At 39.4% G+C, this 25,168-nt stretch overlaps 1 protein-coding gene across 1 annotated transcript in view; it reads left to right on the top strand.

Annotated features, from left to right (window-relative positions):
- Positions 1 to 25,168, top strand: part of LOC146321236 (F-actin-uncapping protein LRRC16A-like) — an 89,790-nt gene that overhangs the window by 24,235 nt on the left and 40,387 nt on the right. Inside the window, exons 3-9 of the mRNA XM_084726300.1 lie at positions 8,555 to 8,605; positions 15,946 to 16,005; positions 17,583 to 17,704; positions 18,631 to 18,728; positions 18,903 to 18,973; positions 19,227 to 19,300; positions 19,563 to 19,638. Of these exons, the coding sequence (XP_084582426.1) occupies positions 8,555 to 8,605; positions 15,946 to 16,005; positions 17,583 to 17,704; positions 18,631 to 18,728; positions 18,903 to 18,973; positions 19,227 to 19,300; positions 19,563 to 19,638 (552 nt within the window). The remainder of the gene's footprint in view (positions 1 to 8,554; positions 8,606 to 15,945; positions 16,006 to 17,582; positions 17,705 to 18,630; positions 18,729 to 18,902; positions 18,974 to 19,226; positions 19,301 to 19,562; positions 19,639 to 25,168) is intronic.

Raw genomic sequence — 25,168 nt, forward strand, 5'->3', positions numbered from 1 at the left:
TCTGAAGAGCCGTTATGGATCAAAGTGTGGTGGTTCTTAGGGATCTTGGCAATGCCTGATTCAGCTACCTCCTGGCTAATCCACTGGAACTGGAACTGAGTCAGTCGTATAAAGCAGCTACCTAGCAACTAGCCACCTGTGATGGTATCCACCTGTAATTCAAAGCTGGCATACTCTTAATGATACATAACTATAAGCCTTAATATAATGAGTTATATTAAAAAAAAAGCCATCTCTGTGCAGAAGGGGAAAACCTGTTTTTTGTACCATGTTGTAAACATGTTCATTTTGGTCTTTTAATATGCAGGTCTATGGGGATTAATTCTTTATTGGAGCAAGCCTCAAGTGGTGAGGAACTGCAATGTTTGGCACTTCTGCTTTGGCTTCCTTTTCAGCCCCAGAGTTGCCATTTGTTGGTGAGAACTACAGCACTTTTTTTTCCCCCTCAAGTGGCCACGAGGGGAAACAGTGATTCTTTTACTCACTCGAAAACAAACTTTGACAAGTGACAGTGTTACACATATAATACAAGCCTGTGCTTTATGATAAACAAATCTAAATGCATACATTTTTTCATAGGATTCTGATTTCCTGAAATATGTTCTCCTTCAGTGATTATGATATACCACATGATCAGAACTGATATGGACATATTGACATTGTCTCATGACCCGCGGCAGTAAAACAAGGCCCAACCCCAGCTGATTAGAGTATAATTTTTCCCACTCGTTGGGCCTTATGAGACCTTAGTGAACCCAAGAAGACCTCTTCCCTGAAAATGATACTGTACAGTAATCCTGCTCTGCATAATGGCTGGTGTACATTAGCCTGTTGAACAGCAGCCTGGAGAGTCGTGCTCATCTCTTACACCGAGTTACACCATCCCTGACTATTCAAAGATTAAAGCAGGGTGGTGTGTGTTTGTGTGTGTCTATTTCTTCTGCTCCATTGTCTCTAGGTATACACATGCCTCCTCCTATGAATACATTCGCCCACACACCACATGCACAAGGACATGCAACACATGCATATTCATATGTACTGTATGTATGTATACAAACAAAAGCAGGAAGATGGCACAGAAGGAAATGAAAGAAATGAGAGAAACTGTTTTACAGTATGTCACTACGTTGTGCGATGACTGTAGCTCATGTAGGATAAATTTCTTCATGGTGCAGTCCACCTGGCATCCAATTTGAGATAAGGAAGATAGAGAGGACAAGAATGCAGCGGGGAGCATTTTTCTTCCGTCACAGAATGGATTTTTCTGTGCTGTGATGGCTCGATTATCCAATGGTCATGTGTTCCACACCATAATGTTCCACATATGGAGTGGATATGGTCTTACTGGTGTAAAATGGGCAACATGACCTTATTTTTTACTATTTGCAACCTTCTGTAATCACATAGTGTGAGACAGGCAGTGATAGAGGATGGGCCTAAAGAAGGATGAGGACATTAAGAGATTAAGGAAGAAAGGAGTGGGGGGGCAAACAAGTGCAGGAGAAGAGGAGGAGAGAAATCCACTGCATTGGATGGAGAGTGAGCTGATTGATTTCAGTGTATTAGAAGCTCAGATGGGGTCATCCCTGCATGAAACGCCTTTTAAACACTTCCTCACTGATTGGATTTAAATCTTGGCCCCTTATCAGCAAAACAGCACTTAGAATCTATTAAGTCATTTCACTTTCTGTGACCTTCCGTCTCCTCAACCCCGCTCACAGTCTCACTCTCTGTGCCTCTGGTGTCCACTCTGCTCGACTCAATGGCTCAGCTCTCTCTCTCTCTCTCTATCTCTCTCTCTCTCTCTCTCTCTCTCTCTCTCTCGTTCTGTTTCTTCCTCTCCTTTTATGCAGAGCCCTAGAAATACTGTGGTTCTGCTGTGCTGCGTTGACAGTTTCAGTTTGCAGCCAGCACATCATGACTCATTAATGTTACACTCAGACACACGTGCACATCCAGGACATTCTGGCATTAGTTATGCAATAAAGAGTCTGTGTCAGCAGCAGTGTGGGGATGAATGTAATTGTGGCTGTGTTGTTTTCCACTGTACTATTTGTATTCACAATGCCACAGATGATTATATTCCATGTCAATAAATCTTTGTGTTTTGTTTATTATTGATTTAATCGAAAATGACCATAACAATTTTCCATAGCCCATAGTAATTTTGTTGAAATTGCTTGCAGGGATGGCTTGATACCACTTTTTCATGTCTGATATTGATATTGCGACCTTGAGATCTGTCAGTACCAATACCATATCCGATCCAGTCTTTTTCCTACTCTTAAAGCAATTACATTAAGTTTTCAACTGTTTATGAAACAGTCTTGATTTTATATTGATGCCTTATGATGACCTACATCAGCAAGTCAGAACATAAGTGAAAAAGAAGGGGCTGTTACTAAAAAGCTCTTCTTAATGCCTGCTGTTGAGTTGGATTTTCCCGGAAGTCAGATGAAAGGATTTACAGTACTCACCCAGATGAGCTTGTGTTTCCATTTTTCCAAGCAAAGTATGGCAGTTAGTAGTATGTTCACCAGTTAAAAGGAAGCAGGGGTGGATTTTTATTTAGAAAACTGTATTTTTCTGTTATATTTTGAGAGGCTTAACAGGACAGTGACAGAGCACAAGCAAAAACACAAGTTAATCTTTGTCAGGCATTCACAAAATGGAGAACTGTAGTATTTGAAAGGATTCAGAAACAATTCTGAATTGGCCCTCCTCTGGCTGCAGCTTTGTATTGGACTGACAGATATGAGAGTGGTATTAATATGATATAAGAAAGTAAATAAGTGTATCATAATGTTAAACAGTGACAGAGTGAAAGACAGTCAATAACATGAGAAGACACAGGAACTATACCTGACTTATCTGGCAATAGCAAGATGTATTAAACTAGGGCTGAATAATTTTGAAAAAAAAACATCTAATTGCAGTTTTCTTGACTGCAATTTGCAATCTGTTTTGCAATATTACATTATGGAATGATAATGATAATTGTTACATAATTATTCTCATTTTCATTGAAAAGCATTAAAATGATTTTGGGATGATTTTTGTGGGGATCTGCACCAAACAAATGTTTTCTTCAGTCTGTAGAATATGATGCGTAGGCCAGGACATCTCTGCAGTACAACAATATATAATTAAAATATATAATAAATCTTGTGCCTCCTGCGTTTTAAAAATTGCAGTAGGCCATTTTGAGATGTCGATCAAATTTCGAAAAATTGTTAAGCCCTAAATTGAGTATTCATCAGGGTAGTCAAATATTTGAAGCATATGTAGCTAAAATTTTTGGTGATGATTTTTTGGTGCCACCAGGGTTTTTAAAGACACTGCTTTCACCAAAAGAAAACCAAAGTAAAGAAATTGGTGTGAAATAATGTGATAAATGGATATAATAGAGCTTGAATGCACCCCAGGACATGATGGATGAATAAAAGTATTTTTGGTGGGGGGGTAGATTTCCTCAAGCTGCGTTCTGCCACAGCTCAATGGCTGCAGATGAAATACAGCTCTGTATCGCTTCAGTTCCTACAGAGATTCAGCATCACTGTAGGCCAGCGTGAGTGAGTGAGTGAGTGAGTGAGTGAGTGAGTGAGTGAGTGAGTGAGTGAGTGAGTGAGTGAACGAGCGTTGTTTAGGGGGGTGAAAACTCATTGACATTCTCAAGCAAGACTTGGCACTGCAGCGTGCTACTTTCATGTGTGAGGGAGTGTCTATCTGTGTATTCACAAATGTGTGAGTCTGTGTGTGCAGCATGGGCTAGCTGTTGCCATAGTAACACTGTGTGTGTGTGTGTGTGTGTGTGTGTGTGTGTGTGTGTGTGTGTGTGTGTGTGTGTGTGTGTGTGTGAGTGTGCACATGTGGGTTGGGTCATTTGGGGAGGGGGTAGGTGGGGTTGACAGTTTGACAGAAAAAAAGATAATCTGGGGATGGTATTACTGTGTGAAGGGACTACACATACACACACACACACACACACACACACACACACACACACACACACACACACACACACACACAGAAACACACAGAAACATCATGCACCTCATAGATCTTTGCATTCACTGCTGGCCCATTAATGGATTTTGAGACCTTGTCATCTTTCACTTGTACTGTGTCTTGAGAGTGTGTGAAGTAGAAATTATGAATAACCCTCAAAATGAATAGTCCTTAAATGTCTTCTGTTGTCAACAACCCAAAGATTTTCAGTTTATTGTTATTATGCAGTAAAGAAACCATGAAATAGTCACATTTGAGAGGCCGAAATCCAAGATTCTTGTCTTCAAAAAAATACTAAAATCGATTAATTGTTTATCAGAATAGTTGCAGATTAATTTAATGATTGATTCATAATCAGTTGATTGTTGCAGGTCTAAGTAACTATTAAATACTAGAAGTATTTCTTATCCATGTGAAATTGCACAGAAAATTGTATCGAAGGTGTCTGTGTCACATTGTCATAATAAAATGATTTTGGCTTAGGAACTGGCTAACAGAGCCGTGTGTGTGTGTGTGTGTGTGTGTGTGTGTGTGTGTGTGTGTGTGTAGCAGGCCAAGGAGACAAATGGTGCTTTAGAGCCTGTGGCAGTTATCTTGTACATGAGCCACCAGTTTTTCTGTGTGTGTGTGTGTGCACGCATATGTGTGTGTATATAACACAGAGAGAGAGTAATAGCAGATGCTCTCTCTGGTCTTGTAGACATGGTCCAGTGCTGCTGCCATCTGGTTGGCTGAATGGAGCTGAAGGCGGGATGGTGGTGGCTGTGAAATCATTGGCTGATGGGAGGGCTCAAGGATTTAAGTCCACTTAAGGCAGAGAGGGAGGAGGGCAGTTATGGGGGGGTGGGGTCATAAACGGGGGTGTTATGGCTTTGTCCACTCAAAAGGGCAGATGGAGAGAGGGCAGTGAGTGCAGAGGGGCAGTCATGCATTGACAGGAGGAGGGTGGAAAACTAAAGGGAAATCCAAAAGGCTGTGGCAGCATGAATCAGAGTGTGTTTAAAAGAGTCTGAACAAGTTATAAAGTGCTCTGAATTCATTCTGACAGGCAGTCATAAAAGTGTCCCTGTGTCCTTTAACCCATTGGAAGAATGATTTACTTATTGGTGATTATTGTCAGACTGGACAGTTAGCAGCTTTTTGGTTGTTAGTTACTTGGTGTGACTGCAGCTGAAGCTATTAAGCTCCTACACTGATGTGTAGTAGTCCTTTTGGAAAACCTTTTGTTTTTCACTTGTACTTTTAAGAACTTGACTTAACGCTGTTTACTGATTACTGGCCTGTTGTTGCTCTGTATTAAATACCCTAGTCCTGGCCCTGTTTGCTCGGTGCTCCAATAGCAGTTGAGTCGTGGTTCTGCAGGATACCAACCCAGCAGAACCTCAGTCAACATTCTCTTTTCCTGTTTCCTGTACATAGATATGCTAAGAGCTGGGTCTGTCTCTGCTGAAACAGACATTTTGAAGATGGTTAAAAGATGTTGCTATGGAACCAGTAAAAGCGACCTACAGTCACATTTTAACAGGTCAAAAGCCATATGGGGCTTATACAGGCCTCCCAGCATCATCTTTTAACCATCCTCAGAATTTGGTTTTCTTTTAGACAAGCCAACATGTACAAAAACAAGTTTTTCCCAAGTGAGTGAAGTCATGACCTGAGATTAGGGAGGGTTAGGGTAGCCAGTCAGAGGAAGAGTGGGGCAGGTCATGCCTTCACCATCCTGGGTGGTGACTGAAGAAGGGTCAGTTCCAGTTTATGACAGAAGTTCTCACCAAAGCGATTCCTGAGGTCTGGCAACTGAGCAATGTTGCTAAAAAGAACTCTTAAAGGAAGCTTTTAAAAGGCCACTTCATTAAGCTGGAGGAGTCATAGGAGACATGTTAAAAAACTGTGTGCACTAGAGGTCATTATATTCTGTCTTTTAGTCTCCAGTATGGGTTCAAAATAACCCTAATGACATCAGGGTTATTTTCAAACTTTGGAAAGTCCCTCCAGAGCCACAAAAGACATTGTGCAGGGGTTTCCACGGCTAAATAGTAATTTTGTGATGAGCAAACAGAATTTAATGTGTGAAGTCAGAGGAGAGCTCAGTCATAAAACCTCCAGATTAGCCAAGCTTATTTTGGAAGAGAAAACTGAGATAAATGGTAAAATGACTGTTAAATTAATCACGTGTGTCCAATGGCCCCATCTGTCACAGTTTACAGAAGGATTTTCTGTTTTAAATTTGACCAAACATACAAAGTTCCCTTTACAATGGCAAAACATTACAAATGTTTCGAGATGCTCCCTTTCAGTTTTACCTCGAAATAAAGTGGAATGTGGCGAAACTCATCTGATTATCATAATAATCAAGTTTCTTGCCTAATTATCATCAAAACTTCAATTCAGCTCGACTAATTTTAATTTATCTTTTAAAGTGAAACCAGGAGACTCCATCGCCAGCATACCTGCACACACATAACATGTAGACGAGAGCCACTGTACAGAAATGAGACTAAGACAAAGCGAGAGGGAGAGTTGAGCTCAGCAGTGGTGACTGGTGCTCTTTAGGGGAGGTTATCTTTGGCCACACAGGCCTGCCTGTCTGCCTCCATCACATCAAAGCACACAGACCCTGCCTGTGGAGCTGAGCCACGCAGGGCTGCGAGACACTGTCACCCTTTTTTTTTTACCCTTGTCTCTCATCCCTCTGCTGCTTTTTTCACATATTTCACAAAGATGGTGTCAATTTACAGGCTTTTCTTAATCTTGTTTTCTCATGTGTTCTCTCTTCACCTCTTTCTTTCCCTTGTTGTGCTCTCCCTCTCACCATCTCTCCTTTGAACTACTTTTATTTACTCTTCTCCTTTCAAACCGTCTCTCTGGTTTTGTCTCACCTCTGATCAGTTTTTCTGCTCCCTCTCGTCAGTGTGTCGTTTCCTTTTTTTGCCCTCAGAAGCTTCTTTTTGCATGTTTTATTTGCACTAAACCCAGCTTTGTTTTCTTTCATCCCTGGTTCATCCTTTGGCATTTTTCCTTCCTTTGTGGCCGCCCTTCATTTCTATGTTGTAGCATTCAAACAGGTCTAAGTGGCTTATCTCTGGAGGTGTAAGATGGTATTCTGGCAGCTTTTTAATATTTGTGACATAACAGTTCTGTGTCAGCATGCTGTCAGTGCAGAGTGAAAGAACGCACAAAAGAGAGGCTTGCTACAAGGGTCGTGATATTTCAGCTATCATGAAGGAGTCACATAGTATATGCCTTTGCTTTCCAACCAGGGTGTTTTTCATAAAGAAGGTAAATGGAAGGGTCCCTTTAAAGGTCAGCCTCGGTTGTGTTGTGATATTATTTGACAGGAGAAAATCCAATGTCATGGAAGATGAAGGTTTTGTGTAAAACTTGTGTTAAATGGCTTAACTCGACTCGACTCTACTCCACTGTGGAATGTGCTCCCTCAAAGTAGGTGAAGCTGATTGTCATAGCAGTTGTATTCCTGCAGCAACACACGCTCAGGATCTCTGCTTTGGTCTCTAGCAGCTGTGGCTTTTATTCAGACAAACTACACTTTATATTTACTGCCAGACTGACAACATCACTGCTCATTTTATTTGATCCAAATGATAAAGTTGAGCCAGCAAACACTGCAGAGACATTTTCTTTAAAATACTGTTTTTGGAAATGGAGTCTGGCTGAGTGGGAGAAAGCTGATGACAAGATAAAATGGTGAACATATTCTAAATAAAGTGCTTTTTAACATGAAAGGTCTTCTTTCAGGTGGCTAAAATACATTTTGCTGCTGACTCTGTTGACAACAGTACATTGCTTTTAGTTTCCATGCTGATACTCCTCTCTGCTTCTCCAAAGTGGGGGCGTGTCGACCAGCATCTACTGTAGCTAATACACTGACTGACTGTTGATAGGTATCTCATACAACTCCACTTCAAATAGTCCAAACCGCTCCTTTAAAAGTATCACATGCTTTAGCAACCATGTTAATGAAGCAGCCAAATGACCCTTGAAGGCTGTTCATCTGTGCAGGAATGTCAAGTTTATGCATTCCTGTTCTGCCTCCTCAAGTCTTGACTTCGTTCACCGAGCAGCATTAGAAGCGAGCTCAGTCTTCGCCATGTGCTCTAATAAACTGTGTCAGTCGGTTGCTCAGCAGGCAGAAACGACACCAATAAGGAATCAAGAAAAACGCACTGACCTACGATGGCCTTCACAGACAGGGGGGTGGCCCAATAAAAACGAAAGTATCTTGTAATGAGCATCTCAGTCTGTTGTGCTGGTTAAGACCAGACACTTAAATGTCACTGTGTGTTTATACGTTTCTTCTCCAGTGGAGAGGGATCTGTCTCCTCATTGTCATTCCTTGCTTTTTTTTTCTCTCTCTCTCTCTTTTCATACTGACTAAGATGTTTCAGAGTCACAAGTCTTTTCATCTTGAAGAGTCAACAAGTGAGCTCTACGTGGTCTTTGTAATTTCCTTGTTCATGTTGCCCAGAGTGTATATTTACAGCTACGTGCTCATTATTCTCTCTGTTCTGTCTCCCTCTCTCAGGCCCTGGCGTCTCACCGAGCCTACCTCCTGACAGCACGCATTCCCACCAAGGTAAGAGCGGCAGCACAGTGGAATTCAACATTTTTTTTTTCCAGGAATTAACAACAGTGAAACCAGTGTATCATACTAAAAAATAATAGACAGGGTTAACAGTACTGTAAAATGTTTCTTTGCTTTTACGTGAACTGCCTGAATGTGAATGATTACAATGTCAGAAAATACTTCAGATTAGTTTTGGCACGTCTTCCTCTCTTCTACTCCAACACAGTCTTTGGTTTGACCACTGTTACAGTATGTTTGCTGTCATCAAAAACACCCTAGGAAGTCAACATAACAACAACATCACATACCTGGTCCAAATACAAATTACACTCAAGTAGCATCAAACCTTTATCTCGAGCAGTTGGACAAGGAATTAACCCCATATGGATGGATGGATGGATCTTCCCTATTGTGGCATCATCCTGTCAGTGTCAGATGAAAACTTTTCTGTAATCAGTTTTGTCGTGTTACAGGCTTATTTGTGTGTGTCCGAAGTCTGGGTTCATACTTTAACCTTGATTCTTTAAAACTCCATTAGATTTACTTAGATGTGTGGCTGTCACACTAAAAACAGGGCACTATGTGTTAGATCTTCATATTGTTTACAAGGTTTTTAGGAACTGCGCTGTTCCTCTTAATTTGTGTGAATGACTGTTGCTGTGTTTTTGAGTCGGGGCGATATAAAGAGAAGCTTAAGGTTAAAGTAAACTAGTAGCTCTGTGTTCCTGTTTAAATTGCAATCACACAGCTGTTTTTTCCAACATGGAAAAGTGGTTCCTGCAGTGCAGATGGCAACTGTTAGCACCATCACCAGCAGTGAAACATCTGTCATCATCTGTACCAGCATCATTGTCACCACTACCACATAAAGACTAGCAGTGCAGTAATACAATGCAGATGTTCACGAAAACTTCCAGATGCAACCGTTCAACCACTAATACTGTCTCTGCTGCCAATGTTAAACTTAACATCAAACCCAAGCTTCTGTATTGTGACCCATTGGTCTGGCCTGCTAGCTTTTAAAAACAGGCCTGCAACAAATGGAAATCAGTTTAGAAACTTTTGAACTTGGAAAACTGGAGATAAAATGGGGATTAATTATTAAAGCATGTGTGTGTTGTGTTAATAATAATCATCCGGACAAAACACAGTGCGCTTTTTGCTGTATTGATTGTAAAATATACAGAAAACATGCAGTACAACTAGGTAACTTTATCTGACTGAAATCGGTGGCAACTGTTCACATTTGAGTGGATTATCATGATACAGTTGCACCTCATAACCCTACTTTGATTTGAATTACATTTGAGCTTTTAATCAAGGTTTTTTCTAGAAAATAAACTGCCTGTTACAATAATCTGTCATTCAAATGTAATGATTAATCAGTGTGTTCAGCAGAAGTAGTAATAAAAAAAAAAGTCATAAAACATCCAAACAGTGCTGTGACTGTTTATGGAAACAGGCTGTAAAGTGTTTTACCTACAGTATCTTGGCTAACAACACCTCCCAGGAGGAAGGAGCAGCACCTCACAGTTTTCTCCCCAAGTCATGAGACAACATAGCGTCATACCTTGTAACAAGTCCAGGAAAAACACATAACGGCTGCCCTCTATGTTTCCCAGTCAATAAGATGCCTCGAGGGACAGTTTAGGTGATTGATTAGTGGTTTGAAAACTGATTTATTGGTTTACTGGGGTTAGAAGCAGCCGTAAAAAACACTCAAGCTGACTTGTTTCACATGACGTCATGTTTCCAGTGTGCTACAGGTTCATAATCTGTTTATTTAGCTGGATCTGTGTCTGTGTGCTCTCTTCTGACCTGCGGGGATTAGGCACCTGCTTTGAGGAATAACCCCACTCATATACACTCCTCTATGTGTTTTATTCTGTCTTTTTTCTTGGAGTTCTTTTCCATACTTCTTTACGCCTCTCTGCTGTACTTTTCCCTTCTTGTCTTTCTGCAACTTTTGCAGCTTTTCTGAATAACTATACAACTTTTGAAGGTTTATGTTGTGATTTTAGGAGCAAGAGGCTTTGGTAAAATTGGAAATTTTAGGACATGACATGATAAATCATGACGTAGGTTTGTCTGTTTGTCCATCTCATCTTGTTTTTCCACAGAAGCAAAGTCTCTCTGTTGGCTTTAAGATATTTCTGTTGCAGAACACCTCCATCCCTTTTCCCACCTGCTCTGCTTAGCTCAGATAACCCCCACAAATCACCTTTGCTCTCCTCTCCTTCTGTCCTCTAAGCCATTTGTTCAGCTCTCTCAGTCTCATCCTCCTCTTCTTCTCCCCTTCAACAGTCCAGATTACTCCTTTCTCACTTCATCCCTATATCTTTTCCTGATTTCCTCCCCCACTCATCACTGTGCTAAAGGTCAGCAGGGATAACCTACAATGTCCTAAATCCAATTGAACCTAATGCCTTTTATCTGAAAAGTAATCAATGTTTGGTTTTCTCTCGAGGAGCTCTCTGCAACTAAGGATTATTGTTATTAGAAATTAATCTGATAGTAGCGCTTTCTGTACATTTAGATCAATGCAGTGTATCTATAGATCAAAATGTGCAGAAATCAATTTGGTCACATTATGGCTACTAGCCTTTTAGAAAGATTTAGCTGGGAGGAGTGGTAGTTATCCAAAATTATCAGTAAATCTGCAAATATCAAACAGACTTAAATATCAGAAAATGATAAAAATGTCCACCTCAAATTCCCAGAGCCAAAAATCGAAAAACTGAGAGATTCAATTTACAAAGATACATAAATAACATATGAGAAGCCAGAAGCAGTGAACCGTTTTTTCTTGATTAATGTTTTCAGGGATGAGTCTGTTATTACAATTGTTGCTCATTTATTTTCCATTTAAGTGACTTATTATTTTGACACTGAATCTCTGGCTATTATTTTTTAAGTCATATCCAAACCAGGTTTAATATTGTTATTCCCATATTTTCAAAAATTATATCCATACAGCTCACTTTATTCAAACTCTATATTTCTTAAGGATCTTTTATGTTTATGTCTTCACATTGCTACTAGTAGTGCAAGTGCTACATTGCCAGTTCTTGCTTCATGCTGTCCTTTTTAAAAGATGAAGCCTGCCAACATCCAGAAGAAGAGCTGACGGTTACAGTATTTCTCCTCTTATTGATTTTTTTGATGTGAAATCTATATTACAGAGATGAGTCAACTGCAAATGAAGATTAGCCTCCGTTCACTGTTCCAGCATATGAGATACTGACTGTATACGTCCTCTGCAGATTCAGTTTTCTGCTAAAACCTGTTTGTGTTGAATCAAAGCTAAGACAGTGTCGGTGTTGATTTATGCTTCTGGCCATTTGAATGTTTGATCTATCTATCATTCCATATCTCTGTCTGGAATCCCACTGATGCATCTAAAACACACAAGAGAACAATCAGTGGGTGGTGATTTCATCAGTAATGCTCCCCTGGGCGGAGCCCAAGGCTGTGATATTGAAGTAACTGTATCACAGTAGCAGTAAACCCTCAGTTAAACACTTTACTATGTACCTCTCTTCTCTCTGTTGTAGTTGAAATACCCCTCTAGCTCTCACATACACTTCTCAGTGGGCTTTTCTGTGTGTGTGTGTGTGTGTGTGTGTGTGTGTGTGTGTGTGTGTCTCCCAGATTGATGGCTTGGCTCATTTTAAGAAGCTGCAGGGCCTTACAGTCTGTCACTGTCTCCTCCCTAACTTGCACACACGCTCTCACACACACAAACACGCCTCTTGTTACTGTATATTTCAAATACCTGAACACTTTTTCTTTACGGCTTAGCTGTCTGCTTTATGTCAGAAGAAGAGGAAAAAAAATGCACTGAGAAAAGCTTTCATAACTTAAATGTCCAGAAAATGACAAAATGCAGAATATATCTCATAGAAATCTGAAGTAAATGTACACATGTAGCTGCCTTAACATTATTAACCATCTCACTAACAGAAGAATGTTTATAAATCCCAATAATCTCAAAAACTGTGGCTCACTGCAGCATCCCAGGGTTCACAATTAAAACAAATCCCTGTACATCAAATCATCCTCTGCATGAACACAAATACAAGTAGAATTTTCCCTGAGAACATCACAAAAAGAAAAGTGGTTTTAGTGACAGACGGATAGTGAACGATTGAATGAACGATGCAATTACTCAACCATTTGGTTCCTCCCTACACCTCCCAGCATGATGTCCTGCCATTGGCTGGAGCTCATATTTATCAGCATGCTCACTTATTGTTGGTTGGCGCTCAATTCTGTATGCTATCATGCCATTTATTGGATTGAAATGAACTGATTGACCCAGTTCAAGTTAGGTTTTGACACTGTTTACATACAGTAATTAGTTTGTAGAACACAAATAAACACCATATACACTGAGGAGTTATACTGTACTGTACTTGAACTGTAGTACTACTCCAGCCTGTGTGCCAGACTTCATTGAAAATGTTACTCAAGTAAAAGTATGTGAGTACGATCAGAAAAATGTACTTGCACTGTAAAAATAAGCTGTTTGTTTTACCAGGCTGCCTCAGAACTTTAAGTTGACTGAATTCAAAAGACAAGTTTAGGTAATTTTGTAATGATTCAAGACAAATAAATGTTTCTAGTCAAATAAAGTAGAAACGGCTAACATGCTGATGATGTTTAATTAAAAACTTAGTTTAAGGAGTTGATTGAACTCTGATTAATTTTAAGTTTAGCTTTCTTAAATAAATAATAGTTGATGATTATTTTCTCAATGATTGATTGTTTGTAAAAAATTTGAAAATAATGAGAAATGTTTGCACAGTTATCCAGAACCCATTGTAACCCCTTCATATTTATTTTTGTCCAACTAATAGTCCAAACCTCAAAATGATTAAGATAATTAAAAAGGAAAATCAGGATATCCAAACATTTGAGAAGCTGGAACCATTAAAATTTTTGCAAGAAAAATTCCAAATGTCAGTTTGACAAATAAAGTAGTTTTCTGTTGATCTGCAAACTGATTAAATTATTAATTTTAGATGCACTTGTGTAAAATGTTCTGCAATTTCATTTATAACAAAACTTAACATGTTATAAGCTCTTTGTATGTTTGATACACAAATATCTCAATTTGTGAAGTAACTAGTGACTGAAGTTGTCAAAAAGTACATTACAAGTATGGTTCATGTTCACTGGTGTTTGCACATTGAACTGATTTTGTTTGCTACTTTGACTCTTACATCATAACTGAGTGAGTGTGTAATACAACTCAACACAAACTGTATTATATTGTAATTAGTAGATGACACACTCAAAATGACAAGTGATGTGAACATTTTGCCTGAATAGTGTGTCTAATTCTCCTAAATCTCCTTGTCTGAAAGGAGTGCAAACCATTTCACCGGCTCTGTCTGCAGCTCTGTTTTAATGAGACTGTGTAGTTAGTTTGTGACCAACAATGCCTTTACCATTGCTCCTGAGGTCCTAACCTATGTGACAAAATATGAGATAATGGTGAATGCTAAAACATTATGTAACAGTATCACAAGTGGAAAAGAGCCATAAAGTCAGCAAAGTGAATTGTTATTGTCAGTTATACAGAAGCATTTACCTAATTTTGCTAATATTAGCCACCATACTGTAGCTGCTGGTCATGCCAAATGAATTAAAGTGGTAATAGCCAAAACCCCTGGGTGTGTTGAGTGTTTTCCAAGAGGCAGAAGTGAGTCTGTTAATTATTCTTTCAACACAGAAAGACTTTACTCTGTCTTGCTTAAAAACAAAAATACAAAACCTTAGCTAGCTCTGCCTTGTCCTTGCTATCAGTTGACTGTGTCTATTTCTTTGTTTAACCTGAGGAATATGTGATTAATGAGCTTTGATTGTCTTTTAGGCTCATAATTTCCACACAAGATTATTGAATAGAAATTATAATTGTGTGTCTGTGTCTCAACCATAAATAGACCAGTTATTACTGTGGATTTATAGTAGAATTATTTCTAGCTTGTAGACTGAATGAGTGAGTAACCACAGGCAATACTGAAAAAAAAAAACTCATGCACACACACACACACACACGCACACACACTGACTGTACACTACAGTCAGACAGTAGACAGACAGTGTGTTTATCCTCTCCCTCCTCTCATCTTTGAGCCAAGCCTCAGGAACACAGCGCCCACCTGGAATAGTCTGGCCTCGCTCGCTGGCCTGCCCTCAGGCTTTCTGCTGTCTGTGTTTGTGTGTGAAACAGAAGAGGAAAGAAAGATGGAGAGGGAGTGAAGGAAAACCATGTGCTACGTATGCAGTAGTACCCATTTGTATTCACAAGCTCCCTCCTCTCAGACAAAAGGATATCTTTTTTTTCTGTCTTTTTAGACTGCTGCAGTTCTTTGTCCTGAAATGATCTCTAGAAACAGAAAAAGATAATGTGGATTTAGACTGTTCTTATTGTCTTTACTCTAACCTGTTCTAAAAAGCCTGTATTTTGGATGCCAATAGAGAAATGAGAAGGGGGGATTTTTTTCATAAACACTGAAAAGAAAAAAAAAATGCCAAAGAGTTCTTCAGTGTCTTAAGTGTAGCTACAATGAATTCGGATTAATGCAACATGAGCAAGAAAAAGAGCAGTGCATCTTAGAGTGGCTGCATTTTAGATGAATTCAGCTGCTAGAGATAAATTAAGTAGGATAAAAGAGCTGATTTTGCTTTACAATTCAGTGACTGTATCTCATGATCTTCCTACTGTAACTTAGTTTTCATTTGAACCTATGAATGTGTGTAACGCTGCCCAGAATAAACACAAATGAATGAGTGAGTGAGCGATGACGTAGTCCTGCACAGGAGTTGAGAAAGAAGAAAGAAATGGCTGCATCTCTTCCTAGTAATTATGGAACAACCATATTTTTACACAGCATTCCTCAGACAGACTGTCACTGTACCTGACTGTTGTTATTAGGCAGGATTACAGTACTCGTACTGTGTGCTCTCACACAAGCACATGAACACCACACCATACTTCACCACATTCATTCATTCAAATACTTACACCCACGTGCACAGTCCAAATATAGTCACAGCTTTCCTTTCTCTGGTAGTTTCTTTAAAAAAAAATGTTGTGTCATAATCATGCACACGACCCACTGATTTAATAGTGCACAGTTTACTTTTTATTTTTTTCTGGCTATTGTTTAAAACAGGTCAAAATGAGTGTATTAATGTACTCCAAGTCCTGTTATAAACAGTTGTTCAGATAACCATTACTGCTGTCATTGTGCTTCTTCTGTCCATTAAGATGTTATGAGTCCATGCCTATGTATAACATAAGTGTTTTAATTGTGATTTCTGTGCTTTTTTTTTTTTAGGTGGAACACTCCTTTAATTATCTGGAGATCCAGGGGGTTGCTTGTAATAAGCCTACACAGGTACAGAAGCCACAGCACTAACATTAACAGTGTCTAGCACACGCCGAGAGCACATTTTGGAAAATACACTTAGTTGCTTTATTGCAGAGTTGACGTTAATGTATGGTTACTGCAGTGGATGTGATGAACTGTGTGCAGCATTCAGTACAATAACTGTATATCTAATAATAGCCAGTCTTCCAGCGGATGGTCTTGTTTGCTTATGTAGGTCATATTGAGGCATCAGTATTAAATTGAGAGTTGTTATGTAACCAGTTAAAAAGTCCTTGTAGTATGTATAAGTATTAAGTATGGAGCTAGAGCTAGGAGGTGACTAACTTATTGCAGCATAAAGACTGGTAGCAGCTAGAATTGCAAAGTTCCTCCTCCTCTTTACATTTCTCTTAGTGCTTGGCTTAAAGTTGCTGGTAGGTATATTTACTGGGTCTTTATGCTAAACTGACAACCAGCTAACTCCAGTTCCATAGTTAGCAGACAGACCTGAGACTCTTATCAATCTTTGTACCTAATACTGAGCAAGAAAGCATGTTAAGTGTATTTTAAATGTGCTGTAAAAAAGATGCAAAAAGATACCAAAAAGCAGAAGCTGAAATAGTATATGGCTGAAAATGTAACTGCTGAGAAGCTTCATTTATTCATTCCTCGTCTCTGTTGAGGTCAAAGGTCAGCTTCATGTACAGGGAGGTGAATCTGGAGAGGCTTTGAGTGTCTTGTTCAGGGACACTTGAGCATGATGGATGTTTGCTGCTGGGGGTGCTTGAACTCAACTTCTCCAGTTTAAGGACAGCGCCTATAATCACAGATTGTTGGTAGAAGATGGGATAAACTGTGGAGATGGGAAGCAAAGTACCCTCAATACAGGTATAATCCTTAAAAAAAAAAATATGTGACGCCAAAAACAGGCCTGCGTACAGCAACAACAGTTCTGATGGAGATGTTTCCTAGCTGGGAAGAGCTTCCATTTGACTTTTTGACCAGTGCCGGCTCGCTGCCAGTCAGCAGGATCTACCTTCAGAATATGATAATCCATCTTTAACTACACTGCTCCTGCAGCTGAGCCTCTCTCCCACTCATCTCCAGAGTTGTCACTCCTCTTAATACCCTCACTGATGGTCTCCCATGTTTAATAACCATCAGCTAAGATTATGTTAATTTTGGCCTATGGAGGAGGCACATATCGCCCGACATCAGCATTTGCATAATTGTGGTGAGCGTTGAAATGGTTAGTCAGTCTTGGTAAATGTCATTAAATCTTTAGTTTTACTGAACGCAAAGATGTGAGATGCAGATGTGGTTGAGTGGAGAGATGAATGTGTCAGGTATATTATTGCTGGGTAGATTCAGAGGATAGATTGGGCAGAAAAGTCAAATATTAGGATTAAATTTGCATAATATACTCATGTTGAATCCTTTCACAAAAAATTGGCAGTGGATATTTCAAAACCAGACTGACTCCAGACATGGAACTGAGTAAAGACAGACAGATGACTGTCTTTTTTTTATTTAGATAAATGTTGAAGCAGGTTTATGTGAAGCTGTGCCAGTGTGGATCACTAATCACTGATGTTTTCATTTAGCTGTTCATCGAGTACGAGCGCGGCTCCTTCTCTCTGAAGCTGCTTTCTACAGAGGAGGTCAACGAGGTGGTCGCTCACATAGGAAACTATCTGCTGAGGATATGTCCTGGTCTACCACCGAGGTGAGTTCCTCCACTGTGTCTGTGATTGTGTGTAACACAGCAAAATGGACAAAACATTCATACGTTCATACAGAGTGTGTTTGTTTTTTTCATGGATTTATTCCTATCTAAATACTCGCCAAGTTCACAAATCAGTCACGAATTACAAGTTCATGAATCAATCCTAATAAAGTTGCAGTTAAATTCATCTTATAGTGCTATTATCAATCTCTGTGTGTATGCTTTTTCATTTTGCATGTTGTTAGAGCTGCAACAATTCACTGATCCAAAGACGATTAATTGCCAGCTATTTTAATACTCAATTATTTGTTTCAGTCAATTTTTAATCAGTTTGCTGGTTCCAGCTCCTTAAATGTTTGGATTTGCTGCTTTTCTTTGGCATTTATGAAAGTAGATGAAGAGGCTTTATTTTTCGACAAGAGAAGCAATTTGAAAACATCAGTTTTCTCACCATTTTTTTTTTACATTTTGATAGACTAAATGATTGATTAATCACTAAAATAATATGCAGAAAAAAACAAAAAACATATTTGCTGTAATGCGGATGTAAATCTCATACAGTTTGTTTTGTTGAGAACAGGAAGCATGAATTGAAATGGAGAAATGATCACACATGTAAAACCATAAACTGTTATAGTCTCATCTTGTGAATATAGGGCAAAGTCTTAGCTTTGACAGAGAGGCTGGTGTTTGTGTTTTGAGCTGCAGTCAGTGTTATGCTGTGTTATGTGGTGCAGCTAAATTTAGCTAGTTTTATTTCAAATTATCGGAGCACTCCTTCCTGCTTACTGCTGAGGAAACATCCATGGACAAGTAAGGCCGTGACAAAACAGCCTGGAGCTGCAAAACCTTTAAAAGGATATGCATTTGAAAATCTCTCAGGAACGGGGTGATAATGTTCAGTTTCAATCTGTCCTTCCTCTCAGTAAAGTGATGAAGAAGCTCTGCATGGAGCCTCCAGACAGGCTGACCTCTCTGCAGACTATGTGGGAGAACAACAAGCCTGCTGAACCGGGACCCTGTGGTAGGAATCTGTGACTCTGCAATAGTTACTGTGTGCTTGTGTGTGTTAGACAGTGAGTTTCAACACTGGTATAGCAGTTTTACATGGTTAACGTTAGTCAGATTGCATATATTTTAAGATAAGATGGATAGTCTTGTTTTATGTTGTGTTCTCTCTCTCTCTGCCTGTGTTTAGGTGGGTTTTCTCAGATGTACAGGTGTGTGTGTGACTGGTTGGGGTTGCCTTACAAAGAAGAGGTGCAGTGGGTCAGTATTATTTACTTTATCTTGTACAGTTGCACAGAATTGACACATCCTGGTTCAGCTGTACATCGGTGCTGTTTGCTGGATGACATTAGATTACATAAAGCTTTTTGATAAAGTTACAAGAGAATATAGTACCCATGTTCCTCTTATATATTTGATATTTCTCAAGATCTTTTTTGCGTTCTTGTCCAAAAATGGAATGACTGTTCACCTACCATTCATATTTCATCTGCTCTGTTTGTTTCCTTTCCAGGATGTGGACACCATCTATTTAACACAAGACACCAGAGAACTCAACCTGCAGGACTTCACCCATCTGGAGAACAGGTGAGTCTTGGAAGTAACAGAGATAAAATATAGCCAGAGTGCACCAACATAATGTGAACAAAAGTTGCACACAGGTGAGGCCATGTGGCTGAAAGCATGTATTAGAATACATGCAGCAGAAAACTTAAAGATAAGAATAGTTTATAGATGCAACACGATTTATTTGTTATGTAGAATTTGCTGAAGTCACCACTAACCAAAGGTGGTGCTGATGAAGACAAATATATGACCTTCTCTTTCCTCCCTGTCTGCTGCTCCTCAGGGATCTGGTGGCTATAATTGCAGTTCTGGAGTTTAACCAGTGGTTCACCAAGCTCTCCTCCAAGGACTACAAACTGGTTAGTAAAAAAAAAATCCTCCTTGTGTGCTTACTAAGCATATCTGTTCAGTTTGGAGAACTCAGAAGTACAGTTATTGTAGTAAAGGTAAAGGTCAACTTTATTGTCACATATACAATTACACGTGGTACAACACATGGTCACAGCTTCTTCCATTTAAAGTAATAATTGTATGTTTGGTTTATAGTGCAACCAAGCTAATGTTAATGGAGTCAAATGCACCAGTCCTGCAATAAATCCTCCCTTCATGATGGTTAATGTTTAGCGATTATTGAAACTGTTTCACAGAGGGGTTGATTCGATCTTAAGTGTTTTTAGGAAGCTGTTGGTTGTGGAGAATCGCTGTGTGAACAAGACAGAATCTGCGTTCCAAATCACATACTTTTTTTTTTTACCTTTAGTATGAAAAGTACTGCAGCTGCCCTTACAAATTACGTGTTGTCACCTGCAGTATTCATACAATTGGGACACAATACTTCACAATAACATTGCACAGTGCAGTCCATGGTGTGAAATTGTGTAAAAAGATGTAAAAAGAAAAAGTATGCAGTTTGGAATGCTGCTAATGAGATGTCACCTGTGAGTACGCTCTAACAGCGGCTCAGTCCTCCTTATAAAATAAAATCAAAATAATAAAATAATAGACCATGTAATATCATGGTAGACTTTTTTTGTTGTTTTTTGTTGATATTCAGTATTTTGTTACATCCCTATAGCTTACTATGCTCCCAAACCTGATGAAAAGCAGAAGTTTGAGTTGCATTACTGTATTTGCTGTGAAGAACTGGCATGCAAGTAAAGATCAGCGGTCCACAGTTGTTGCAACACTGTTCAAGTTTTGATGAAACTTGATTAGATGATGGATTTTGTTACAAACTGCTTACATTTTTTGAGGGAGCTCTCAGCTTCCACCTGTTTGTGCCCATCATCCTCATAACCCTGTTATTTCTGTATCTTTCTATGTTATATACATGTGTTAACAATATATATCCTCCCCATGCATTTACTGCTGTACGTCTCACACTTTACCTTACTATTGTTTGCCTAACTGTTATTGTAGCTGTGTAATATCTGCCTGTACAGAATGTTTTTTCCTTTGTTTCCTCCATCTTCCCCTCCTGTCTGTTGACGGAGGATCAGTCCAATGTTCTTGTGTGATAAGACTCTTAATCCTAACGAGACAAAGGGGCTCAATGTCTCAGGCTGTTGCCCCCCTGCAGCACTCCATTACTAACTCTCTTCATCTCAAGGCTTCGCTCAGTCTCGCCAATTACCACACGCAGCTTCCTCAGTCCAAACAATTATCTCACGCCTTCGTCACAGGCAGTTCCTCTGGTATTGAATTTTAAAATCCTGTCCCTCACCATGCTGTGTGCATATTAAGGATTGAATGCTCATATGGGCACATGTGCAGTTTGTGCCTAACGTGTGCCCTTTGTATCCCATATAAGTGTGTATTATGATGGACCCTAAGGCTTTTGTATAAGTAAGGTTTCTTATTCAAATAATTTATATAGTGTATTACTTTAGTGCTGTTAGCCACTTCTTGTGTTTTGGACATCAGTTTTGTTGTGATTGTCATGCAAAGAGTCAGATTTTGTGTTTTGTTCCTGTTTATTGCAACAGAAACTGCTTCAGGTGCTTGTTTTTTAGTATTTATTTAGTTTAGAACAATACAATATATCAATTTTCTTCTTTCTTTTTCCATCTTCCACATTTGTACATATTATATTGAAATATTAAATTAAAAGAAACATCAGATATCCTCACCTGGATTTAACTAAGCAAATAGGTAAGAGCCTTTCATTGGATAATTACTGCAGTGATTAATATGTTTTGTCTGGCAACAAGTTATTTAATCCTAACTGATGCAGTGAGTAACTTCTCGTTTCTTAAACACAAGACATATCCTGTGGTCGTGGAAAAGATGTTACTCTGTTTCAGAAGGGTCAAATTATTGGCCTGCATCAAGAAAACAACTAAGGAGTTGGCTGAAGCTACTAAAAATGGGTTAAGAACTGTCCGACGTATTATTACAACCTGGAAGGATAGTGGTGAACCTTCATCTTCAAGGAAGAAATGTGGTTGGAAAAAAATCTTGAATGATCTCGATCAGAGAGCATTTAAACGTTTAGTGAAATCGAATCAGAATCAAATCAATAGTAGAACTCACGGCTATGTTTAATAGTGAAAGTAAGAGCATTTCTACACGCACAATGTGAGGAGAAATCAAGAGATGGGGACTAAACAGCTGTGTAGGGCTTCAGTTGACAAGGGAGCATAAAGATTGGACTCTGGAGCAATGGAAAAAGGTCATGTGGTCTGAGTCCAGATTTACCCTGTTCCAGAGTGATGGGTGCATCAGGGTAAAAAGAGAGGCAGATGAAGTGATACTCCCATCATGCCTAGTGCCTACCGTACAAGCCTGTGGGGGCAGGGTTATGATCTGGTCTTCAGTTGGTCAGGTCGAGGTTCAGCAACATTATGTAGCCAAAAAATGAGGTCAGCTTCCATCAATGGATTTTTTCTTCCCTGATGGCATGGGCATATTCCAAGATGACAATGCCAGGATTAATTGGGCTCAAATTGTAAAAGAGTGGTTCAGGGAGCATGAGACAGCATTTTCACACATGGATTGTCCACCACAGAGTCCAGACCTTAACCCCACTGAGAATCTTGGTGGAAAAATTAATGCAACTCTGGACAGAAATAAATGTAAAAAATTGTAAAAATTTATGAGAGATGGGGACAGTTGCAACACTTTTTGCATTTCTCTCAGTTACTCAAAGACTATTTGGACAAGAAGAACCAAGTCCTTACATGTTAATTAAACTTACACAGGTCTGAAAATTACCCATTGAAGACTCAAAAAAACAGCACACACATCCAAAAATGATAAGTACTGGGTACAAATACAAAAATACAAAAATACAAAAATAGGTCTGCACGCCCAAAAACTGCTCCTTTAGGGCATTAATGTCTGATGAAGGGCTGATGCCCAAAACATCACATGTGGTGATGCTATTAAATGTCCTAAAGGAGCGGTTTCTGGTGTGCGGACCTATTTTTGTATTTCTGAAAATTACTCATACCATTTAAAGATCATTACATATGACATATCGTTCACAGTATTTATTTGAAAGGAAGAAGTCAAAAGTTGTAACTGACCCCAACCCTGGGGACAGTTGCAACAAACAAATACATAAAATTCACTAATTAACTTTGCTTTTTGTATCAATATGGACAGTATTCTGTAGTATTATTTATTTTCTGTATTTCACTGTCAGAGAGGAAAAATGGAACAATTTGCAATGCAAACAAACTTTAATTAAACCTGTATTTATTGTATAAAACTGCAGCTGTTTTAAAAATGGATTTTTGTCACACTTGGTTTATGTGCCCCACAATGACTGGTTGCGTTGTGTGATCTGTTTTGATATGGCTGCTTAGCTTGATGACAGTTGCAACAACTTGCTGCAACCATCTCTCCACCCTATCAGCCATGACAGAACATCATGTGCTATCTAGACACAATGACCGAGACACATGCTACTGTTTGCAACTTGTTTGCTATATTTGGAACTATTGGTAAGGTTCTCCCTAGGACATGTTCCACTTTGGATGTTTTAAGGGAATTTCAGTCTTATGTCTCCCTTTCCCCCACTGTGTGCATGTTTATACGGTAATAACAGAGAGATGAGGTGTGCGAAACGTGTTCTGGAGCGTGATTTTGGAATTGTTTTTGATCCCGTGCCAGTGGAAAAAATAACAAGTTAGGCAGAAGAATAAGAGTGGAACATAGAGAGTGATGATAGCAAACGAAGCAGTCAGACTGAAAGATAAAGGCCGGTAGAGAGGTCAGAGAGATGCCGGATGAGAAATGAAATGAGTCAGAAGTTATCAGGAAAGCAGCTCAACATTTCCAGCATAGAAACTTGTCTTTACTTTCTAACAGCAAGTCAGTTAATGTTCCAGTGAAATCTTTTGACATACAAAATACAAAAGTTCAGCTGAAGGGCAACAGCGTCCATCAGCCTGAACCACTTTGCAACTGTGAAACTGTGTAAAGTTGCGTTATAAATATCTTAAAGAAACGTCTGTGGATCATCAAGCAGAAAGAAAAATAAAATAAAAAGTGACTGAGAAGGAGAAGTGAAGCCTCAGGCTACAGTCTAACCATTTCAATCAAACAGATAAGGAGTCTCTCAAGGCAGTTGACTGGATAATATAACACACACTCTCTCTCTCTCACACACACACACACACACAGCCGGCGTCTCACAGCAAGGGATTATGATGCTCATCCTCAGTTCAGTCAGGCTGTTTGTTTTGTGGTCTAATCAAGACGCTGAGCCGAAAATGAGAAAGGAGGAGAAGGAGAGGAGAGGACAGCTGTGATAAAAGGACTCACCCTCTGATTACCCCATAATCGCAGTATGTGTGTGTGTACATGTGTGAATGTGAGATATTTCAGCAGGATGTGAGGTCAGAACAGCCCAGCATGACAAGGCTCTTATTTAATGAATGGTAAATGGTGCAGTGCACATGCTGATAGTGTCTCTGTGCTGTCCCCAACAGTTTGATTGTGACTCCACATAGTACAGCAGGCATCTTTGTGTGCTCCCTGTCTCTCTGCTGTGCCATGACCAACTCCTCTCTCCACTCTTTTTCTCCCCTTCTGCCATTTCATCCCTCACTGCTCTCATATCTGCCTTTTCTTTATTATGTGTCATCCCTCCCTGTCCTCCATCTTTCTTATTCCTCTTCAGTAATACTCAGTTTCACAGAGTAAACATGTGAACAACAGTCCCCTTTCTTCTATCTTGTCTCTTTCTCTTGCTGTTATTCCTCCTTTCCTTTTCTCCCCCTCACTGTAGATAACAGTGTGGGACAATGTCGCCAGTGTTCTGTTCACACTGGGGCTGCAGGACGAGAGAAAGAGGAATGTCAGTTACCAAGAATAACAGCAAAACAATGGTTCTGTAAAGTTCTGTTGGTGGAACACAATTGTGTTATGAATCAGCCAGATAAATAGTGCAGAGAAATTACTGCAGAACTGTAGTAAGGAAGACAATCATGTACGTTTGTCCATGCGTTTGAATATGACGCAGCACACAGTGAACTGGGTCAGTGAACATCTAGGTAGGGCACAGACGTCCAACTGTTGAATTTTTAATTTGTCTAAATATGAGTGCTTTTCTCCCCTGACTCTGTCTCCTGCGGTGTTGAGACCACAGAAGCGAGACAACTTTTCTCCCTCTAAAGTATCTGAAGTCTGCTGTCTCTAGTCTCTCCTTGTCACGCATTAATGGTCTTTAAGCCAAAGACACAGAATTCGCAGTGCAGCTTTAATTAGCATAGATGAACAGCTTTCCCAAAGTGGTTTCACTGCATTTTGCTGAAGAACACTTGCAGGAATCCCAAAAGTAAATTTCTGTGTTACTTCTGTGACCTTGAATGTTTCAATTCAAGCTTTGCTGTTCTAGATAAAAATGCACTTTAAGCCCCTGAGCTGTTTCAGTTAATTACT

Source organism: Lutjanus erythropterus, chromosome 9 (assembly GCF_056507025.1).
Source record: "Lutjanus erythropterus isolate fLutEry1 chromosome 9, fLutEry1.hap2, whole genome shotgun sequence".
Lineage (NCBI taxonomy): Eukaryota > Metazoa > Chordata > Actinopteri > Lutjaniformes > Lutjanidae > Lutjanus > Lutjanus erythropterus.